Here is a 20,223-nt window from a genome sequence, read left to right as displayed (position 1 = left end):
TCTGACTCAAGCTTGGAATATGACCTTGGTTGAGTTTCTGCCCCTATCTGGGCTTTGGTTTTCCTGTGTGTGGAATGAGAGGATTGAGCTGGAATCATGTCTATGAAAGTGTTTTCACTCCAACACTTAGGTCCTATGATTGACTTAAGGAGTATTTCTGGTATCCAAAACTTGCTCTAGGCAGAATACACTCCACAAGGACAGTCATCTGACAGAGTTTTCAGGGATCATAAGACTATTGATGCTTTTCCATCCTCTAGAAGCTAACTGAAAACAGTTACAGTATCTCCCTTCTATTCTTTCTACTTCACCTCAAGTAATAGATCTCTGCAAAACACTTTCCAATTTACAGGGGGCTGTCTGAGTTTTCTCAAATTAGATCTTACTAGCATCCTTGTGAAGCAAATGAGACTAGGCATGCCAAGTCTATAAATGGAGTCTAATAAGTCACAGAGCCAGGACTTAAACCTGTGTCTTAGGGCACCTCTTATTTGACTTTTTTCAATATTCCCCAGTACTGCCATTCCAAGACAAGTATCCTTACCTGTAATGTAGCAGGTGACCTGTCTGTTCTGCTCAGAGATATCAGCATCCAAGGTTTTAAGAGTGGCCACAAGTTCACCAGGTTCACTGTTCTCAACCACAGATCCTCTATAGTCCTCAGAAGCAAATCGGGGAGCATTGTCATTCTCATCTGTAATAGAGACTTCAACCAGGACCTGAGAGGATAGCTGGATGGTCCTTCCATGGTCATAAGCCACCACATAAAAGTGGTAGGTCTGATGGGTCTCACAGTCAAGTTCCTGGAGTGTGGTGATCCAGCCAGTCTCACTGTCAATGGCAAAGAGCTCATGGATATTGCTACCAGGATCCACCGGCAGCCTGTAGCTCACCTGGCCATCATTCCCAGTGTCCTGGTCATTGGCAGTCACCTGAATGACTGAGGTTCCCACTGGCATATTCTCAATGAGGACAGCCTTATAGGGATCAGCCTCAAATATAGGCCTATTGTCGTTGACATCCTTCACTTGGATATTGACAGAGACCAAGGAAACCAAGTGAGTGTCATTATGGGGACAATGTGCCATCAAATCAATCTGGTACCATTTGGTGGACTCATAATCCATGGCCTTTCTCACCTTTAGAACTCCCGTGTTTCGGTCCAAGGAGAAGACACCATCCTTGTTGCTCTCTGGTGTGGTGCCCTGCACTAGACTATAGATGACTGGATCCTGAGCTGCCACTGCTTTAACAGAACCAATTTCAGACCCTTCTGGAAGATCTTCAGATGCAGAGAAAGTATACAAAGGTTCAGAAAATTTGGGCAAGGCTACTTCGTTAGGAACCACCTGAAGTCGTAACAGCACCAGAGAGTTCCAGTGAGGAGGGCCCCCATCCTGAGCTTTGATTTTTAAGTCAAAGGCTCGATTTTCCAATCCCACCAGGCTCTCCTTCACCTTGACAACACCAGTAGTTGGGTTGACTTCAATGACGTCTTCATCCAGGTCCTCCACTGAGTCTACCGAGTAGGTGACATCTGCATTCTGACCTTCATCTGCATCATAGGCCAACACCTGGATAACTGGGGAGTCTTTACTGACATTGGATTGAATGGACACTGTGTACTCAGATGCTTTAAATTGTGGGGGGTTGTCATTTTCATCTGTCAGGATGATCTTCACAGTGCAGAAGGCGACTCTTCCTCCTCCATCCCGAGCCATGACTTTAATAGCAATAACTCTTTCTGTTGAATTTTCCCGATCCAGTTTCTGCAGAGTGGTTATCTGGCCATTGGGGGTTATGGAGAACTTCTCACCTGCTAGTTTATTGATGATGGTATAATCTACAGTGCCATAGGGACCACTATCTTTGTCTATGGCTAGCAATTCGATCACCTTGGTTCCTACCTTTGCATTTTCTGCTAATTCTGCCTCATAAACATGCTGCTGGAACTCTGGGCTGTACTTGTTGGCATTTGTAGTGTTGATATACACAGGCACAGTTGCTCGGAAGACCCCTTCAGAAGCACCTACCCTCAAGTTGTAAGAAGATTCCAGGTGCTTTTTGCAAAGGTTGAACATAGAAATTATCCCTGATGAGCTGTTAATGGAGAAATGCCTATCCTGATTGCCAGAAAGAATCAGATACTCCAGGCGGGAGGTATCTCTGCTGTCAGGGTCAAGAGCTTGGACTTTAAGAACCAGGTGTCCACATGTTGCCAGTTCACTGACATTGGCTTCATACTGAGGTTGCCTGAACTCTGGGGGGTTATCATTGATGTCAGACACATTAACAACTACAAGGGTTTCACCGGTAAGTGGGGGATCTCCTCTATCCATGGCCCTGACCTTCACATGGAAGTGTTGTTGAGTTTCATAATCCAGCTCTTGAACTGTGGACATCTCCCCTGTGCTCCCATTGATCTGGAAGAATTTGGAAATATCCGAGCCATCCTCTACGATCTGATAGGAGACATCACGGTTCTGCCCTGAATCCTGGTCAGAAGCCAACAGCTGGATCACAGGGGTTTGGGCAGGCAAGCCTTCTGAGATTGAAGTAGTGTAGACCAATTGAGAGAAAGTGGGAGGATTATCATTGATGTCCTCCACCAGGACTTCCACTGTGGCTTCAGAAAATGACCCCAGAGCTGTGTCTGTGGCTCTAACTGTGAACACATGCTTGGTCTTAGACTCATAGTCCAAAGGACCTGTTACTGTTAGAACACCAGTCTTAAAGTCAGTGGTGAACAGCATCAAGGGCTCTTCCTCCACAATGTTGTAGATGAGTCGGAGTCCCTCTGGACTTCGGGCCTGGGTGTGGAGAATTGGAGTATAGAGTGTGATATTTTCAGGCACTCTCACTTTGTAGTAAGGACTCTGAAACAGTGGGTTGGATTTATTTCTCACAGTGACAAGTACTTCTTCCTCAGTCTGGAGGGATGGGGTCCCTCCATCCCGAGCAATGACTTTGAGGTGATACTTATTTAAAGCTTGATAATCAAAGGGTTTCTTCAGTGATATGTCCCCAAGATAGGGGTCAATTCGAAAATATGCATAATCTTCCGCAAATGCATATGTGACAGCACCATTTACCCCCAAGTCCTTGTCAGTGGCAGATACCTGACAGAGGACATCCCCCGGTTCTGTGCCATCTTGGATAACTGTGTAATAAGGCACATGCTTAAATTCAGGATGATTGTCATTGACATCCTCAACAAATACTCTGACCAGAGCCTGAGCCACCCGCTGAGGGGTCCTGTTGTCCCTCAATTCCACTGCTACCTCATAAGTGTCCTGCTGTTCTCGGTCAAATGCCACACCTCTTGTCTGCAATACACCTGCTGACTTGACCATCCGAAACATGTCTGTGCCATTCAGTAGGAAGTAGGAAAGCGTGTCATTCAAATGATTGCCCTGGGCACCAAGAATCACCAGTGACTTTCTATCCTGTAAATTCTCCTTCACTGTTGCCCTGTAGACAACCTGATCAAACTGTAAGCTTGTGTTGAGAGCCTGTGCCAAAGAAATTTTTACTAGCGTGATATCTTGATACAGGCCATCAGAAGCCATGATGGTGAGCTCCCGAGAGACTCCCAGGAAGGCAGGGTTTGACACAGATATTCGGCCTGTGATGGGATGGATGGCAACAGCTTCATCAGCATTGCCAGTTTTGATGCTGTAATTGACTTCCGAATCCTCATCCGTGGCTTGCACGACGAGGAGCTCCATACCCTGGTGGATGGGCTTCACCACTGCTACTTCATATACCTGATCTGAGAACCTGGGAGGGGAGTCATTTACATCTCTGACATTGATGATGACCTGGACAGGCCTGGGTGCAAATAAGATGGGGTTTCCTTGGTCATGGACGTAGACGCTGAATTGGAAAGAGGGCATGCTCTCATAATCCATCTCTGATATGATGATTAGGGTTCCCATGCTGGGATCAATTTTGAAAAACTTCAAAGCCTCTGACTCCAAAATTTCATAGACCAATAAGGAATTAGCTTCTTCATCACTGTCAGTGGCACGAATCACAAGGGGGTTGTTGTTTTCGTCCATGATCATGCTGTACAATGGGGCTGCTTCACTAATTTGGCCCACGAACATGGACTTGAAGAACATGGGAGCATTGTCATTTTCGTCAATGATGTAAACAAGGGCCATGACATCAGTAAAGGCACCTGCCATATTGATGCCTCGGATTTTCAGTTGATAAGATGAAATTTTCTCATGGTCCAAGTTTTTCTGGGTGGAAATGAGGCCAGAATATGAATTCATGGAGAATACACCATCCTTGTTTCCCTCTCTTAACTCGTAGGTAACTTCTGAGGAGCTTGTAGCTGACACTAGGAGGATTGGGGACCCAAGAGGGATTGATTCAGGGATCTCTACAAAGTACTCAGCTTTGGAAAAGATAGGGGCACTGCTCTCTGATGGATAGACATTAATGATCACTGTAGCCAGGTCATGCCACTGTGGGGAGCCTTGATCTTCTGCCTTGACTGTCAGGCTATATTGGGCATGATTTGCCTGATCAAGTTTCTTGGCCAGAGTGATGATGCCAAGCAGGGCATTTATGTTGAAGAAACCCTCACTGTTCCCTGAAACAAAAAACAAGACAAACTGAAATTTACCACATGTTCAAGAGATACTGAGTAGGCTTTCTAGATCAGTAAAGAGGCTATCACACAAAACTTGGACAGGACAAAATCCAGTGCTATCCTGGATTTAGTTATGATATGGTATATAGGGAAGACACCTACTTCATAAAATATCTTACACAAGGCACATAGTAGCTACTCCATAAATGGCAGCTTCAATGATCACTCAGTCTTTGGGTCACAACTTAAGCTACAAACCAAAACTGTAGAAGGTCTTGAAAGTGAAGAAAGAAACTTACGCTTTGTAGGAAAAGCACACTCCACTCTGTATTTTGGTGGTGACTTTTATAGGAGAGACTTAAAAAACACCCTGTCTGCTCCCCACATAATCTATGGTTGGAAAGTCCTCATTGGGCTTATCAGTTATGTGGCACAGAGTTAAGTGGGGAGGGACTGGATAGAACATCCAGACTTTGAGGCTCCTGACCAAATACCCTTTCCACCACACCTGGATTTCCTAAACGTCAGGCATTCTCACATTGCCTTTATAGTTTTTTCAATATCCAGCCACTACCTTCGCAATTTTATGCCATTATTGAGTGCATATTTTCCTTTAAATTGATTCCTTTTTTAAATTTAAAATATCTTAAAATTTTTTTTAATGTTCATTAATTTTTGAGAGACAGAGCACGAGCAGGGGAGGGACAGAGAATGAGGGAGACATAGAATCTGAAGCAGGCTCCAGACTCTGAGCTGTCAGCACAGAACCCAATGCGGGGCTCGAATTCATGAACCATAAGATCATGACCTGAGCCAAAGTCAGATGTTTAATTGACTAAGCCACCCAGGTGTCCCTAAACTTAAAATATCTTAATAGGCAACTTTGGTATCACTACTTTAAAAAAGAAAATCATTATTGGGGCGCCTGGGTGTCTCAGTTGGTTAAGCGTCTGACGTCAGCTCAGGTCATGGTCTTGCGGTTCATGGGTTCAAGCCCCGAGTTAGGCTCTGTGCTAACAGCCAGCTCAGAGCCTGGAGCCTGTCTTCAGGTTCTGTATCTCCCTCTCTCTGAACCACTCCCTCCCTCCCTGCTCACACTGTCTCTATCTCTCTCTCTCAGAAATAAATAAAACATTAAAAAAAATTTTTTTTAAAGAAAATCATTATCGCTTGCCATAAATCAGAGGCTACCATAAAAACAAGTTAGTGGAAAAAATATCTGGATAAAATTTGGGTAAAATCTACTGCTTGCTAAAGGATGTGAGCCTGAGAGCTATCCTCTTTCTTTGGTAAAAACAAAGAGTAGCAAATATTAGAGAGAATGAGAGATTTGAGTACCCACTGAAGGCTCTGTCCTTGACTAACCAGGAATCCCCGGTGAAAATCAAGGGGAAGTATTTCCTCCACATCTGATTGCCTATCTTTTGTAGGCCTTTTAAAATTTAATATTTAGGGGCTCCTGGGTGGCTGAGTCAGTTAAGCATCTGACTTCGGCTCAGATCATGATCTCACGGTTTATGAGCTTGAGCCCTGCATGGAGCTTTGTATTGACAGCTCAGAGCCTGGAGCTTGCTTCTGATTGTATGTCTCCCTCTCTCTCTCTGCCCCTCCCCTGCTTGTGCTCTGTCTTCCTTTCTCTTTCTCTCTCTCAAAAATAAACATTAAAAAATGAAAAAAAACCAATAAAATTTAATATTTATTTTGATAAATACATAATAACATTTCAAATCTAAGTTTTGAGGAAAGTTCTGGTTATACAACATTATTCACAGAAAATAATGTTGAAAATTAATTGTATTTCCCCCCAAAATAGTCTCAAAGTTATTGCAGTTTTTAAAATCTGAATTTATTTACACAGCAACAATCCCTTCTTTCCTTTCTTCCTCCCTCCTTCCCTTTCTTTCTCTTTCTTATTTCTTTCTCTCTTTCTTTCTTCTTTCTTCTTTTTTCTTTCTTTCTTTCTTTCTTTCTTTCTTTCTTTCTTTCTTTCTTTCTTTCTTTCTTTCTTTCTTTCTTTCTTCTTCCTTCCTTCCTTCCTTCCTTCCTTCTTCCTTACCTTCATGGTAAGAACAGACGACATGAGATCTACCTCTTAACAAATGTTTAAGGGTTTAGCACAGTATTGTTAACTATAAGCACCGTGGCATATAGCAGATGTCTAGAAATTCAACTTGCATAACTGATACTCCCGCCTCAGTTTTATTGAGATACAATTGACGTATAATGTTGTACTGATTTAAGGTGTACAACATAATGATTTGATGTACATATATATTGTAAAATGAATGCCAAACTAAGTTTAGCTAACATCCATTGTCTCACAGAGTCACAATTTTTTCTTGTGATGAGAGGATTACCTATATAATGCCATGACTGAGTAATACCTGAATAATTTTGCTCACCTCCATGGGTATAGGTATTCCACTCAGGGAAGATCTATCTTTACTTTTCTTTACTATTCTTATCTGTTTAACACACCGATGCATATTTTATTATTTCAATGACAACCAAGTAGCCAGGCTTCATCACAAAACATTCCATCTGATTCTCCCACTCATGAAAGCCATTCTCCAGCTGACTAGTGACCTCACAAATTTCCCAGTTTGCTCTGTGATAAAGACCCTAAGTTCCATCAAAAACAGTTTTAATAAGTAGACTGCAATTTAAAGGTATGAAAAGTAGCCAAGTAAACTACCAAAGCATAATTATAACTTTTTATGTTATGCTGCTGAGAGAAAAAATTGGGGCACAAAATTGTATATTCATTTCAATCTTTGTTTTTAAATGTTTATTTTTGAGAAGAGAGAGATAATCCACATGCATGTACACACACAGGGAAGGGGGAGAGAGAGAGAGAGAGAAAGAGAGAGAGAGAGAGAGACAGAATCCCAAGCAGGTTCTGCACTGTCAGCATAGAGCTGGATGTAGGGCTCGAACTCACGAACCATGAGGTCATGACCTGAGCCAAAATCAAGTCGGACACTTAACTGATTGAGCCACCTGGGCACCCCCCGCCCAATCTTAATATTGCAAAAAGCTGCATAGGAAAGATAAGAGGGAAATACACAAAATTATTCTGTCTGGTGAAAACTATGGCTGAGTGCTATTTTCTTCTTTATTCCTGCTTCTCCCATGTTTTAAAAAATGAGCATGTGTGACTTCTATAATCAGAAGGATATTTTAGGAAAAAAAGTCTTAACTTATCTATAAAATAAAATTAGTACCTCCATCAATGGGGTTGTCAAAGAGATAAAATGAGTTAAAAGATGTGATTATGCTTCATAAATAACAAAAAATAAGCAATTAATGAGGTAGAATTTGTATTATTATTCTTCAGTGATGTATAGACTTCTGCCACATGGCAAGGTATAACAGCTTCTGTTTCTTAGAAAAAAAGAATGTAAAAGCTCTGATTTCTGGAAAGTATATAAGCAATAAATGAACATTATGCTCTATGAAAGCAGAGAGCAAATCATGTTCACTTTGTCCTTTCACAACATCTAGCTCTATGAGTTTTACTTTCTTTAAAGATCATTATGAGTTATCAAACATTAAAAATTATCATTAATGATTATTTGGATACCAGATACTATCATTTTTATTTCTTTAGTTATTTATGATTACCACTTATCAATGATAGCAATAACCCCTGGCATTTGTATAATATTTAACAGTTTATAGTATGTATTCATACATATTTTCTCTTTTTCTCTTTACGAAGACTTCCTGGCACAGGGGACATCATTCTCATTTTTGACAGGAAGAAAACTATCTAATAGATATGAAGTTTTGACAAGGCCATAACAGAAAATGTTACTCCTAAATGTAACTCCTAAAACTATGCCATACATCTTACAAAGTATTTATACATCCCTTCTATTGTAAAGGCACAAAGATATTAATTACACTTTAAAATGTTAGACAGACTTCATAAGCATTCTTTACATATACATTGTTGTTGAATTTCTACAACATGTGTATAAATTCTCCCATAACTTAAGTAGGCCCTTAGTTATTACTCTTACCATCTTTGGAAGTGCATTAACTTGGGTTATTATAATCCCAGAGAATGTTCTAGAAATGGTATTTGCCAAAGCTTAGAAAGCCTGGTGTTTGATTCACTTGCAAATTCATGCCTCTGGTGCTCTTTCTTACTGCCAAAGACTCTTCCCTCATGCTCTGGACTCATGGCCAGCCTCTCACCTTTCAGGAAGGAGTAGTGGACCTCAGCATTGGCTCCCCGGTCACCATCCATGGCTCGGACCTGGAGCAGCTCTGTGTCAGGGGCCGTGGTGTCAGGAACACTTGCCTCGTAGTAGAGTTGGGTGAAGCGGGGTGGGTCGAGGTTTCCATCCTCCACATAAATAGACACCCACACAAAGTTCCTCTTAATGGGCATCTCCTGGTCTCGGACCTATGGGCCCAAGGGGATAATGCCGTGAGCAGCAAACAGAATGGGAGGAGGCAGCATTAAATTAAAGTCAATGAAATAAAATGCCAGTGAAAAATATACCCAATTGTAACTCTGTGTTGCTTTAAATTTTGCTCTCTTTTATGCTCTTTTTTCTTTAAAAAAATTTTTTTAATGTTTATTTTTATTTTTGAGAAAGAGAAACAGAGTGTGAGTGGGGGAGGTGCAGAGAGAGAGGGAGACACAGAATCTGAAGCAGGCTCCAGGCTCTGAGCTGTCAGCACAGAGCCCGACATGAGGTTCAAACCCATGAACTGTAAAATCATGACCTAAGCTGAAGTCTGATGCTTAACTGACTAAGCCACCCAGGCCCCCTTGCTCTTTTTTCTTTTTAAATAAATTTATAAATTAGTGATTATTAGGCTTAGCTATATTCATGGATTATCCCATTTTAGGAGAAAGACAGAAAGAAATACAGAAACAGTATTTTCCAACTGAGGTCTCAGAGAATATTAGTTCCTCAAGATGTTAACATGTTATGCAGGGGGAAAAAATTCTATGGTCAACTAAATTTAGGGGAGCACTGAATTAAATGATGTTAAAGTTTTCTTTGCTGCAGGACTTTGCAGAGCCTTTAATATATATTAATGTGCCCAGAGGATGATAACCTAACATATAAAAACCTGTTTCTTGAGCCAGGAAGATTCTATAATAAAGAACCGTATGATGGTGAGCAAGCCCCTTTGGGCCTCTGGCGTAAGAGGAGAGAAATGGGTAGAGTCCAGGCCGGGACTAGGGTGTGGTGCTTGAGACATGCAGGGCATAGATTTAAGGAAGCTCACTTTCAGGGTCATAAAGTTGGGGCCCAGAACCCTGACAGTGAGTCCTTCTTAGAGTTTGTGCCCTGCAACGCCTCTCTTGCTTACCCTAGTGCTTGCTCTAGGCAGGAGGGTCTCTGGGTCCTTCCCAGATCTAACAATATCTATGTCAGTCCACATTGTGGCCGTGTGGTCATGGAGCAGGGAGAGAGCTGCTGTGGGGTATGTGGACTGAGCCCAGAGAAAGCCCAGGTTGTAGGAGTTTCTTTGGCAGCTCTGTCATCTCTTTCTTTGCTCTCAGGTACCCCTTGTGGAAGGTGCCTCTGGATGGCTGGGAAATGTCACATCTCATGTCATGCATTGTCATGAGCATGTGTATACCTAGCTAATCAGTGGAAAAGGAACCTTCAGCGTGCCTCCAAGTGTGCCCACCCCCACATATCCACGTGCAAGTGCATTTTCCCCTGGTTTTTCAGTTTACTCACCATAACTGTCAGAGTGTGCTGGGAGGGGCCCAAGCCCAGGTCCAACTTCCCCACAGTTACCAGGACACCACTGCTTGGGTCCAGCTGGAAGAGGCTGGCACTCCTTGGGTCTTGGCTGCCATGTATAGTATAGATGAGGCCTTTGCCCTTGTCTGGATCCATGGCCTGGACTTGGAGGAGCTCAACCCCAGGCAGTGTGTCCTGGGGAACTCTGACCTCATAATGGTCCTCCAGAAACTGGGGCCGGTGGTGATTAACATTGGCAATCATGAAGATGGAGACCTAGGGAAAATGAGAGAGGAGGTAGACTGCAAGCTCTACGGAGTCAATGGCCTTGTTTGTCTGGTTCTTCACCATGCCATCTGTGCCTAGAACAGTGCCTGGCACACAGCAGGCACTCAATAAATATTTGTTGAATTGAAATAGCATGTGCCCTAGTGGTTTTCAAAAACAAAATTTTGGTTAAAAGGGACTTTTCTTCAAGTGAAATTCCGATATCTGAAGCATATAAAACTCTGGCTGAAACCACAGTAGAAATCTAGAGCCCCACTTGCCATCATTTCTCATACCCATGGTAGCCTCTATGGAACTCTGCCTGTAACTAAAACCTGTTCATGGAGACAAAGGCCTTTATTACACAGTGGGAACAAGAATTCTCCCAAAAGCACAGAAGTGGAAAATATATCAGATAAGGCTGGAAGGCAGAACCTTAATTCCAAATTCAGCATCTTCTGAAGTACACCACATCCACTGAAAGCCTTGTGTAGCTTCTTCCCAACCAAGGAGGTCTCCCATCCCCTCCCAGTTCAGGGGTCCCCGGTCAAGCCTCTAACCTGAGTGGCAATGGTGTGAGACCCATCGGTCACCTCCACGGTCAAGTTATAGCTCGACCTCCTCCTTGTGTCGAGAGGCTTAGCGATGACAATGCTGCCTGTGGTCTTCTCAATATCAAAGTCCATGTCCTGGTCACCACCTAGAGTGGAGGTGGGGAGGGGGAGGAGGGCACACAGCCTCAGCGATGGAGCCAGTAGGAGAGCAACGGAATCTGGCTGGCACATTTAGAGGAGGTGGTCATAGATCCTGTCAAGTTCTTATCAAATTATTATCAAGATCTGAGTGATGATACAGAAAAAGGTAAGCTTATGAGGACTGAAGAGTGGCAGGGGAAGACCAGTGTTTGCCATAGGATGTATTCTGCTACCAGGATTGAAGACACAGGAGTAATGGAAGTCTACCCCATGGCCTATAGGACAGTTTGCATAGCCTAAAGGTGCCTGTATGCAGGAGAAAAATAAAAATAAACTGTTCAACAAGAGAGAATTGATGTAACAACTGTAAGAATCTAAAATTTTAAAGTAACATGCAGCTATTTAATTGTTTACTAAATAGAAATCTGGTTAGTGGCATGGAAGTGTGTTCATGTTATATTTTAAAAGGTTGTGAAACAATATTTTAATATAACCCTAAGTGCATGTGTGTGTGTATGTAAAGAAAACTACTAAAAGGAAAGACAGCAACACTTTAACAGTGGCTTATCTTTTGATTGGTGGGGGTTTGGTGATTTTTATCATCTTCTCTACACTTGTTTGTGTTTTCTAACTACAGAGTACATGTGTTAATTTTATGCAAAAAAAAAAAAAAAAAAAAAGCCAAACAAGAGTAACAGTTAGTCGGAATTGAAAGTCAATCCAGGAAGTCAAAACTCTTCTTGGGATAGGTATACATCCAATCTCTGAACTAGGCTGAGAATCTCTATAATTGGATCCCGAAGTTCATGTGGTACTGAAGCTCTTAGAGATTCTTAACCTGGAATCCCTGTCTTGATTTCAGAGAATCTATAAATCCCCATATGTGTATGCTCATGAACTCATGTACGCTCGTGCACATGCACACCTTTCTGGGAAGAGGGCCTAAGCATTCATCAGATTCCCAAAGGGGTCTATGCTCCCCTCCCCCCATATATTTTAACAAAATCTTGGTTTAGAGACAAAAAGGAATTTCAGAGAAGACCTTGAGAGCTTGTATCCAAGTGTCTCCTACAAAGAGAAGAGACCCTTTCCCCTGACCGTGAGGACAGAACCTGGGATTAGAATATGAAGCATGGCCCCAGGGTACAGCAGTCCTCAAGCCATGGTCAATGATGTCAGCTCTGCATGGATCTCACCCTGAGGTAGAAGAGGAAACACAAAACTTGTGCTCTCTCCTTTGAGTCTCCCAGGCACTTGGAGTAACTGGGGGACTGTCCAACTCTGGCTGGGGTACCGGGAGGCCATGGAGACTCTACCTGAGATCACAGCTGGTGTGGAAGGAAAGTTTGGCAGAAGTGGTGCTTCTACTTACTCGCTGTCCCAGAGAAGGAAGAGACAGTCACCACTCATAGCCAAAGAAGGGGCTGCCAGGGGGCATGACCTAAGTAATAACACTCAGAAGGACTGTGCTGTGAATACCAAGCCTGGGCTATAAGGATGGGAGGGGCTGACCCTCCGAGGGTCCTCACCGGAGATGTTGAACCAGAAGAGACCAGGTCGGCCCTCCACACTGATGACCCCCACCATGTGGTTCACAGGGTCCGTCTCCATGACCGTAAAGCTGTAGTGGGGCTCGTCAAAGGCCAGTGGTATGGAGGAGGGCCGGGGCTGGGGGATCCACTCGATGTGTAGCCGGACACTGGCCGAGAGTGGAGGCTGCCCATGATCTGTTGCCTGGATCTGAAAAGAAGCCAAACCTGACACTGAGGCTTTGTCTGCAGGGTTGGGGCCAAGAAACAAGAAGACCCAGGTGACCAGGCAAGAGGCAGAGTGCCCTGTGACTGTGGGAGCTGGCCTTCCAGCCACTTGTCCATCCATTCAACACGCAGTGAAAGCCCCCTTGTAAACAGGAACCATGCTGGTTGCTGCAGGCACAGTGGTGAACAACAGATGACCTCTCGAGAACTTCACAAGCAGTGAAGAATTACTCAGAGCCACTATTAACTGAAGGCTTACTGTGTGCTAGTTGCAGAGCTGGACTTGGCACACGTGGGCCCTTCTTAACAACCAAAGACATAAACTAAATGAGAATTTATGGAGCTCTCACTAGGATCAGGCTCTGCTCTAAGAGCACTATGGGCAATATCTAATTTAATTCTCATGACAGCCCTGAGAGAGGCTCCATTATATCTGGTGAATTCGGCTGCCTGGGATCATCTGCCTTGCCAGCAGTGAGGCTGGGGTTGGACTCAGGCTGTTGGACATGAGAGTCCATATCCTAACCACTTGCTATGTTGGCTTCCTACAAGGAAAATAGTCTTATACCCATTTTACAGATGATAAAACAAAGGCTCAAAGAGGTTCAGTGGCTTGGCTTTGGACAGGTGTAACATGGAAGAGGTAGGGTTGTAACCTAGGCTTACTTTGATTCCAAAGCCTGTGCTACTCTCACCAAAATCCTTATCTCTAAGAATAGATCAGGTTTCCCAGGCAAGGACCTTATTGCCTTCAAAGAGAAAGGCCCAGAATTCTGATCCTGATGCCAGGGTTCCCAATTCTCTGGGAGAAAGCCAGGGAAGGGAATACCACCTCCATCATGCCTGATGGCTATCTCCCTTCTCCTGTTTCCTCAGAGAAAATCCCTAATCAGTTATGACACTCCCCCCTCTGCGGCCTCCAGCACCCATCCCCACCACTCACTGTTAGGATGTTGTACTCTCCAGCTGTGAAGGTGTTGCTGGATGACACCATGCCTGTGACTGGATCGATGCTGAAGTTCCCTTCATCACTCTCCTCGATACTGTAGGTGACCCTGCCATTGAGACCCTCATCAGGGTCTGAAGCCACCAGCCTGTACACAGGCCCAGGGGTTGCTGGGCTCAGCCTCTCTGGAAGGCGGACATTGAAGAGCTTGTGGGAGAACACAGGGGGGTTGTCATTGACATCTAAGATGCAGACCACCACCCTGGAGGTGGACTTTAAGGAGGGCTCCCCGTTGTCCAGCACAGTCACCTGGGGACAGAATGGAGTATGAATTGCCAAGCACAAAGCAGCGAGTATGCATTACCACCCACTGCAACCCTATGCTATCCCTGCCTTCTGCAGCCTGGAAATATCAGCCAGGCTGTGTTTTGGTATATGCTTGTGATTTTTATTATCATAACTTCACCTACTTGGAACCCAGCTCTCTGGTGACCTCGCCCACAGGAAAGCCAGCAAGATCAGAGAAAGAAACCAGAAAGAGTTGGAAGAAAACAAAGCCACAGAGGCTCTAGAGAAAAGCTCATGTTCTTTATTCAGGTGGCCCATGGGCCATTTCTCAGAGACCATTTACTTTTTATTTGCTTGTAATTCTCATAAGCTTTGTTCTCTGGTTTCCTTAAGCTACTGGAGGTTAGTAAACACAAATGAGAAGATGTTTATGAAGGAGTGGGTGGTACCTTTTGAGTCAGACCTGCAGACCTATGCATGAAATAAAATCCAGAGCAAGAGAAAAGGCACTTCTAAAACAATTTCAGAATCAAGGGCTATTTCATGTAGAGGCAAATCGTCCCACGCATCAAGGGCCCCGAGGGCATTATACAAGATAGGACGTTTCCACTCTGAGTGGTTCTGAATTTTTAAAATATTTTGGTGTTTAAAGAGAAATACCTCTGCTGAACTAGGGAAAATGCTCAGTCCCTAGAAGGCCATTTAGCAGCTGCTTACTAGTAATACCTGTCTCTTTCAAAGGGAATGTGCAGAGTCTGAGAGCCTAGAAGGCCAGTTTATTTCAATTCTGCTGAAAGAATGTGTGTTCCTCCCACCTGATGTCTTTAAGACTGGAAGAGATGCCCATTCATCAGTTATGTATAGCTCTAGAGGAGGCATAAGTAGATTCCTTTTGCTTTACTCTATTCTAGGTCAAGACTGATTCCTCTTGTTGGAATGGGTACCAGGGATGCTTACATGATTTTAGAAACATCCTAGAAACCACAGATCTAGAGACCAAAGGTCTGGGCTTTCATCTGGATCTGCTACTGACCCAGTGCTTGACCTTGGGTATAGGGATGGGCTGGAAACCAGACTCAACAAGTACATAGCACATGTGTACTACTCCCTCTTCCTGCACTCACCACAGACATTACTAATCAATCAGTGCTTCTTGCCCAGCCCAGACATGGTTTCAGATTCCTTCCCTTCCCATTGCTGGAGAGCCAGGAAAGACCCCGAGAGTCGTCACCACCAACCACAGCAAGACACAGCTTAAGAAACTCCTCCACCCTGGGGGCACCTGGGTGGCTCAGTCGGTTAAGCGTCCGACTTTGGCTCAGGTCATGATCTCACGGTTTGTGGGTTTGAGCCCCGTGTCGGGCTCTGTGCTGACAGCTAGCTCAGAGCCTGGAGCCTGATTCAGATTCTGTATCTCCCTTTCTCTCTGACCCTCCCCTGCTCACGCTGTCTCTCTCTCTCTCAGAAATAAATAAAACATTAAAAAAAAATTTTTTTTTAATAAAAAAAAAGAAACTCCTCCACCCTGAGCCTCAGCCACAGTACTTGGGAGATGTGCATGTGGCTCCAAGGCCTGGCTCAGCTTCTGCTTGGCCCCCTCCAGGAGGCTTTTGAATCCAGTGAATGAGTTCACCACCATTACTCACCTCCAGGATGTGTTCATCTTTGATCTCTCTGTCCAGCTGCCGGGCTGTGGATAGGAGACCTGGGGGAGAGGCAGAAGGAGGGAGACCTCAGCAGAGGGCTCCCAGGGCCACTTTATTGGGGGTGAGTTCACAGATATATCTAAATCCTAGGGCAGATTTTTTCCGGTTTTGGAGAGCAAAGACATGAAGGGGAAACAGGACCCTGGAGGAGAAGGGAAGTAAGGAAGGAGGAAAGTACAGCAGAGATAATGGGATCAGCACGGTTCCCACCTACGTCCAGCTTTCACCACTAGAAGAGATGCTGTGGGTCACCTGGGTGGCTCAGATGGTCAAGCCTCTGACTCTTGATTTCGGTTCAGGCCATGATCTCATGGTTTGTGAGTTTGAGCCCTGCATCAGGCTCTGTGCCAACAGCATGGAGCCTGCTTGGGATGCTGTCTCTCTGTCTCTCTCTGCCCCTCCCCTACATGCTCTCTCGTCTCTCTCTTTCTCAAAATAAATAAATAAACTTTAAAAAATAGTAAGAAAAAACAGAAGGGATCTGTGCACAATGTATTATTGGGGGTTTGGGGTCGGGGGGGGCAGCTTGTGTTCCCTGGCTCCTCTCTGCTTGCCTGTAAGTTGAGGAAGGTGGATTTGGGTATCTGTAAGTCTAGCTTTGATTTCCTGAGGCACTGTGGCTGTGACCTGCAGCCATCTGAGGCCACAAAGGAGAGAAGGTGCCAGTTGTCTGCAGGCATCAGCAAAGTCAAGATGGAGGTTATGCTAGAGGGGCGTCAGTGCTGGGTAGGAAAGGTCTCTTGAATGAAAGCGGAACAGGTAGGGGTCAGTGGGTCATCTGAAACTTTCAGTAAGTTTTTTTTTTTTTTAATCTTGTTTCAGAAATTAAATGATGGAGTTATGGAATGGAGTGTGAGGAAGGGGGCGCAGTGAGAGGAGAGGAGATTCAGTGCTGGGTGGAGCCTCCAGGTGCTGGAAATGGAAGTACGAGTGAGGAGCGGCCTCTGTTAGAGAAGTGTTACTGCCTTGTGTGATAGAACCAAGTCACCCTGACGTTTTCTTCCCTGACTGAGGGCAGGCATGAAGGGGAGCAGAGAAGGTTCTGGAAAGCCCTATAGCCAGAGGCCTTTCCAGTCGGGGAAGAAAGACACAGTCCTCTGGGCCAGTGTGAGTGTTGTCCCAGGTCATCTCACCCAGCTCATTCCCAAGCTGAGTGGCCTGATGGGGAAGGATCTAGGATCCAGGGCCCCCCCGGAGGAGTGCAGGGACGAAAAGGCCTCAGCTAGGAAGCCTTCCTTCTGGCTCAGTCCTGGCTGTCTTCCCGCTTCTTCCCTCTCTCCATCCCCCTTTGTCCCATTCTCTCCTGTCTCTCTCTCTCTCTCTCTCTCTCTCTCTCTTTCTCTCTCGTTTACCCCTCGCCATCCTCCTTCTCTCTCGATTACCCCTCTCTTCCTCTTGCCCTTCCCCTTATTTACCTCTCTGAATCTCTGACATTGTCTCTCGGTCTCTGCTTTTTCTCCTCTCTCTCTCTCTCTCTCTCCTTTGTCTCACCACCACATCCCCAGACCTTCTAAGGGCCAGTGTCCCTGGAATTGCAGCCTGTGGCTTCCTGGGTCGTTGCCTTATTGTCAGTCTCATCCCCTTCTCTGAGGTCAGTGTCAGGATTCTCAGCGAGCGCCGTGTAGAGTGGGGACATGGCAGAGCTGCCCCCACGGGTCTGTGTGAGGTCCAGCGAGGACCCTTCTGGGCGTGGGCTAGACACTCATCATTTCTCCTCCCCAAACACATCTTTCCCATCACCCATCTCAAGTCCATCTTTGACTGTCCTCTCTCTTATCCAATGATTCTCCAACTTCTATTGATTCTACCTCTAAGGGATTCCAGATCGTTCTACTCCGTTCACCCTGTCCTACCACAGTCTGGGTCTTACCTCAACCGCCTTCTCAGCTCCCTCTTCTTCAGGATCCTAACAGCCAACACTCCTCCATGTCCAGACATTCTACCAAGCTCTTTCTGCATCTCTTTTGATTGATTCACTTAATCTTTACAACTATGCAAGAGGGAGCTATTCTCATGTCTGCTTTACCAGTGGGAAAACTCAGGCATAAAGCAGCTGAGTAACTTTACCTTGATCTTACAGTTAATAAGTAGGGAAAAGTAGAGCATCGGTGGACCTGTGGGTTAAGCGTCTGCCTGACTCTTGATTTCGGCTCAGGTCACGATCTCACGGTTCATCATGAGATGCGTCCTGTCAGCACAGAGCCTACTCGGAATTCTCTCTCTCTCCTTCTGCCCTCCTCTCCCTCACACACTCTGTCTCTCTGCCCTTCCCCCGCTCATTCTCTCTCTCTCAAAAATAAATAAACGTTTTTTTAAATTAAAAAAAGTAAGTAGGGGACATGGTGTCTGCATTTAGATAACTGACCTACTTGCTGGCTCTTCGTCCCTGCTGGCTATTGCTCCTGTTGCTCTCCTTGCCCAGGTGCCCTTGAACACTGCTGTCGGTCCTCCTCACCCTCAGCTCAGCATGGCCACCCCTGCTCCATGGCGCCGTTGCTACTCCACCATACTGAGCAGCTCCCCGTCTCTCCTGGGTGATCACGGCACCGCATCTACACATATCTTACAGAGGGCTCTTCCTCAATGGCTCTCTAGTTTTTTATATCCAGATCTTCATGCTCTTGATGGGTTGAATTCCTCAAGGCCTGAAACTGTGTTTAATTATCTTCACATCTCAACACAGCGCATAGTTTAAATGCTTTTTAAGGGTAGACACCTTTAAACATCTGTTGAACAAATGAATGAAGCTTGGCTTCACTAGAGATTGTCAATGCTGGCAGAGATTCATTCACTAATGTCCCTCTTATTTACTGAGGTCCTACTGTGTACTAGGCACTGAGGATATTATAGAGGGCAAAAACAATCAAGCTTCCTTTTCTAGAAACCTTTGAAATTTAGTGGAGGACATAGATAATTAGTGGAACAATCACACACATGAATATAATGTTCTATGTGATAAGTGTTTAAAAAAGAAAGGAGTAAGGGCGCCTGGGTGGCTCAGTCAGTTGAGCATCCAACTTCAGCTCAGGTCATGATCTCATGGTTCGTGAGTTTGAGCCCTGCATAGGGCTTTCCGCTGTCAGCGCAGAACCCGTTTTGGATCCTCTGCCTCCCTCTCTCTGACCCTTCCTTGCTGGCACTCTCTGTATCCAAAATAAATAAACATTTAAACAGTTTTTAAAAGGGGGGGGGGCACATGGGAGGTTCCGTCAGATAAGCATCCAACCCCGTCTCAGGTTATGATCTCATGAGTGGTGAGTTCAAGCCCCATGTCAGGCTCTATGCTGACAACTCAGAGCCTAGAGCCTGCCTCAGATTCTGTCTCTGTCCTTTTCTGCCCCTTCCCCGATCATGCACCGTCTCTCTCTCTCTAATATAAATAGACATTAAAAAAAAAATTTTTTTTAAGTAGACTGAGCTAGGAGATGTGTTATAGTGTCAGGAAAAACTGTAAAGAAACAATGGCTGGGCGGGGATCTCAAAGAAGAGTGGGAGTTAGCCAGACAAAAGGAGAGGAAGAGAAACTTTTGGAAGAAAGACCAGTGTATGCAAAGGTCGTGTGTCAGGAGAGGAACCTCTGGTTGTTGGAACCAGAGTGGCGGGGTGAGAAAGGCAGGACAAAGCCCGAAAGGTCCACAGAGGCCATTTCAGACAGAGTGTGAGATGTGGCAGGAAGTGGCTTTATCTTAGGATGTGGGGAAACTATTCCAAGTATCCAAGCAGGGAAGTGGGACGATTAGGTGGTGATAAGAAAGGTGGGCTGGGGGCTCCATTGCTGACTTACTACTTTATTTTTAAACGTTCATGTTGGTTAAAATGTCTTCTCCTCAACTGCAGGAAGACTGAGAATGTCTCTGCTCTCTGGGGCATTTTGCCAGAGCCTGTGTCAGAGAAGTGTTGACAGTAAACAGAATAGGGGTTTGGAAGACACTGAGAAGCCAATGCCTTAGGTGAGCGAGCTCTTCTCTCTTCAGAAAGGGGGGGACAGGATGGACCCAGAGAGAGCCAGCTTAGGCCTGTTTTCCAGGGTGAAAGCATCCTTCTTAAAGGACTAATCCGTTCCCTGAGGTCAAAGGTTAACAGGAAAGGCTCCAAACAAATGTCCCTGTGCAAATAGATACTCATGTCCTCCGCCCACTGTCTGTCCCAGGACTGAGCTCTTGTTCCTCCTCATTTCCTTCTGGCTTAAGGATGGGGTGCTAGTTTCTCCCTTCCCACCTCCTCCAATCTTGCCAGGGTTC

The 20,223-nt window shown here is 45.0% G+C and overlaps 1 protein-coding gene across 1 annotated transcript in view; it reads right to left on the bottom strand.

Moving 5' to 3' along the window:
• Positions 1-20,223, bottom strand: part of FAT2 (FAT atypical cadherin 2) — a 62,453-nt gene that overhangs the window by 35,406 nt on the left and 6,824 nt on the right. The window contains exons 3-9 of the mRNA XM_039239503.1: positions 15,923-15,981; positions 13,986-14,297; positions 12,815-13,025; positions 11,151-11,290; positions 10,318-10,599; positions 8,807-9,017; positions 545-4,603 (exon numbers count right to left, since the gene is read on the bottom strand). Of these exons, the coding sequence (XP_039095434.1) occupies positions 545-4,603; positions 8,807-9,017; positions 10,318-10,599; positions 11,151-11,290; positions 12,815-13,025; positions 13,986-14,297; positions 15,923-15,981 (5,274 nt within the window). The remainder of the gene's footprint in view (positions 1-544; positions 4,604-8,806; positions 9,018-10,317; positions 10,600-11,150; positions 11,291-12,814; positions 13,026-13,985; positions 14,298-15,922; positions 15,982-20,223) is intronic.

This window comes from Hyaena hyaena, unplaced genomic scaffold, assembly GCF_003009895.1.
Source record: "Hyaena hyaena isolate Hyena2069 unplaced genomic scaffold, ASM300989v1 scaffold_157, whole genome shotgun sequence".
NCBI lineage: Eukaryota > Metazoa > Chordata > Mammalia > Carnivora > Hyaenidae > Hyaena > Hyaena hyaena.
Note: the sequence above shows the minus strand (reverse complement) of the source record. Positions and strands in the feature narration are given on the sequence as shown.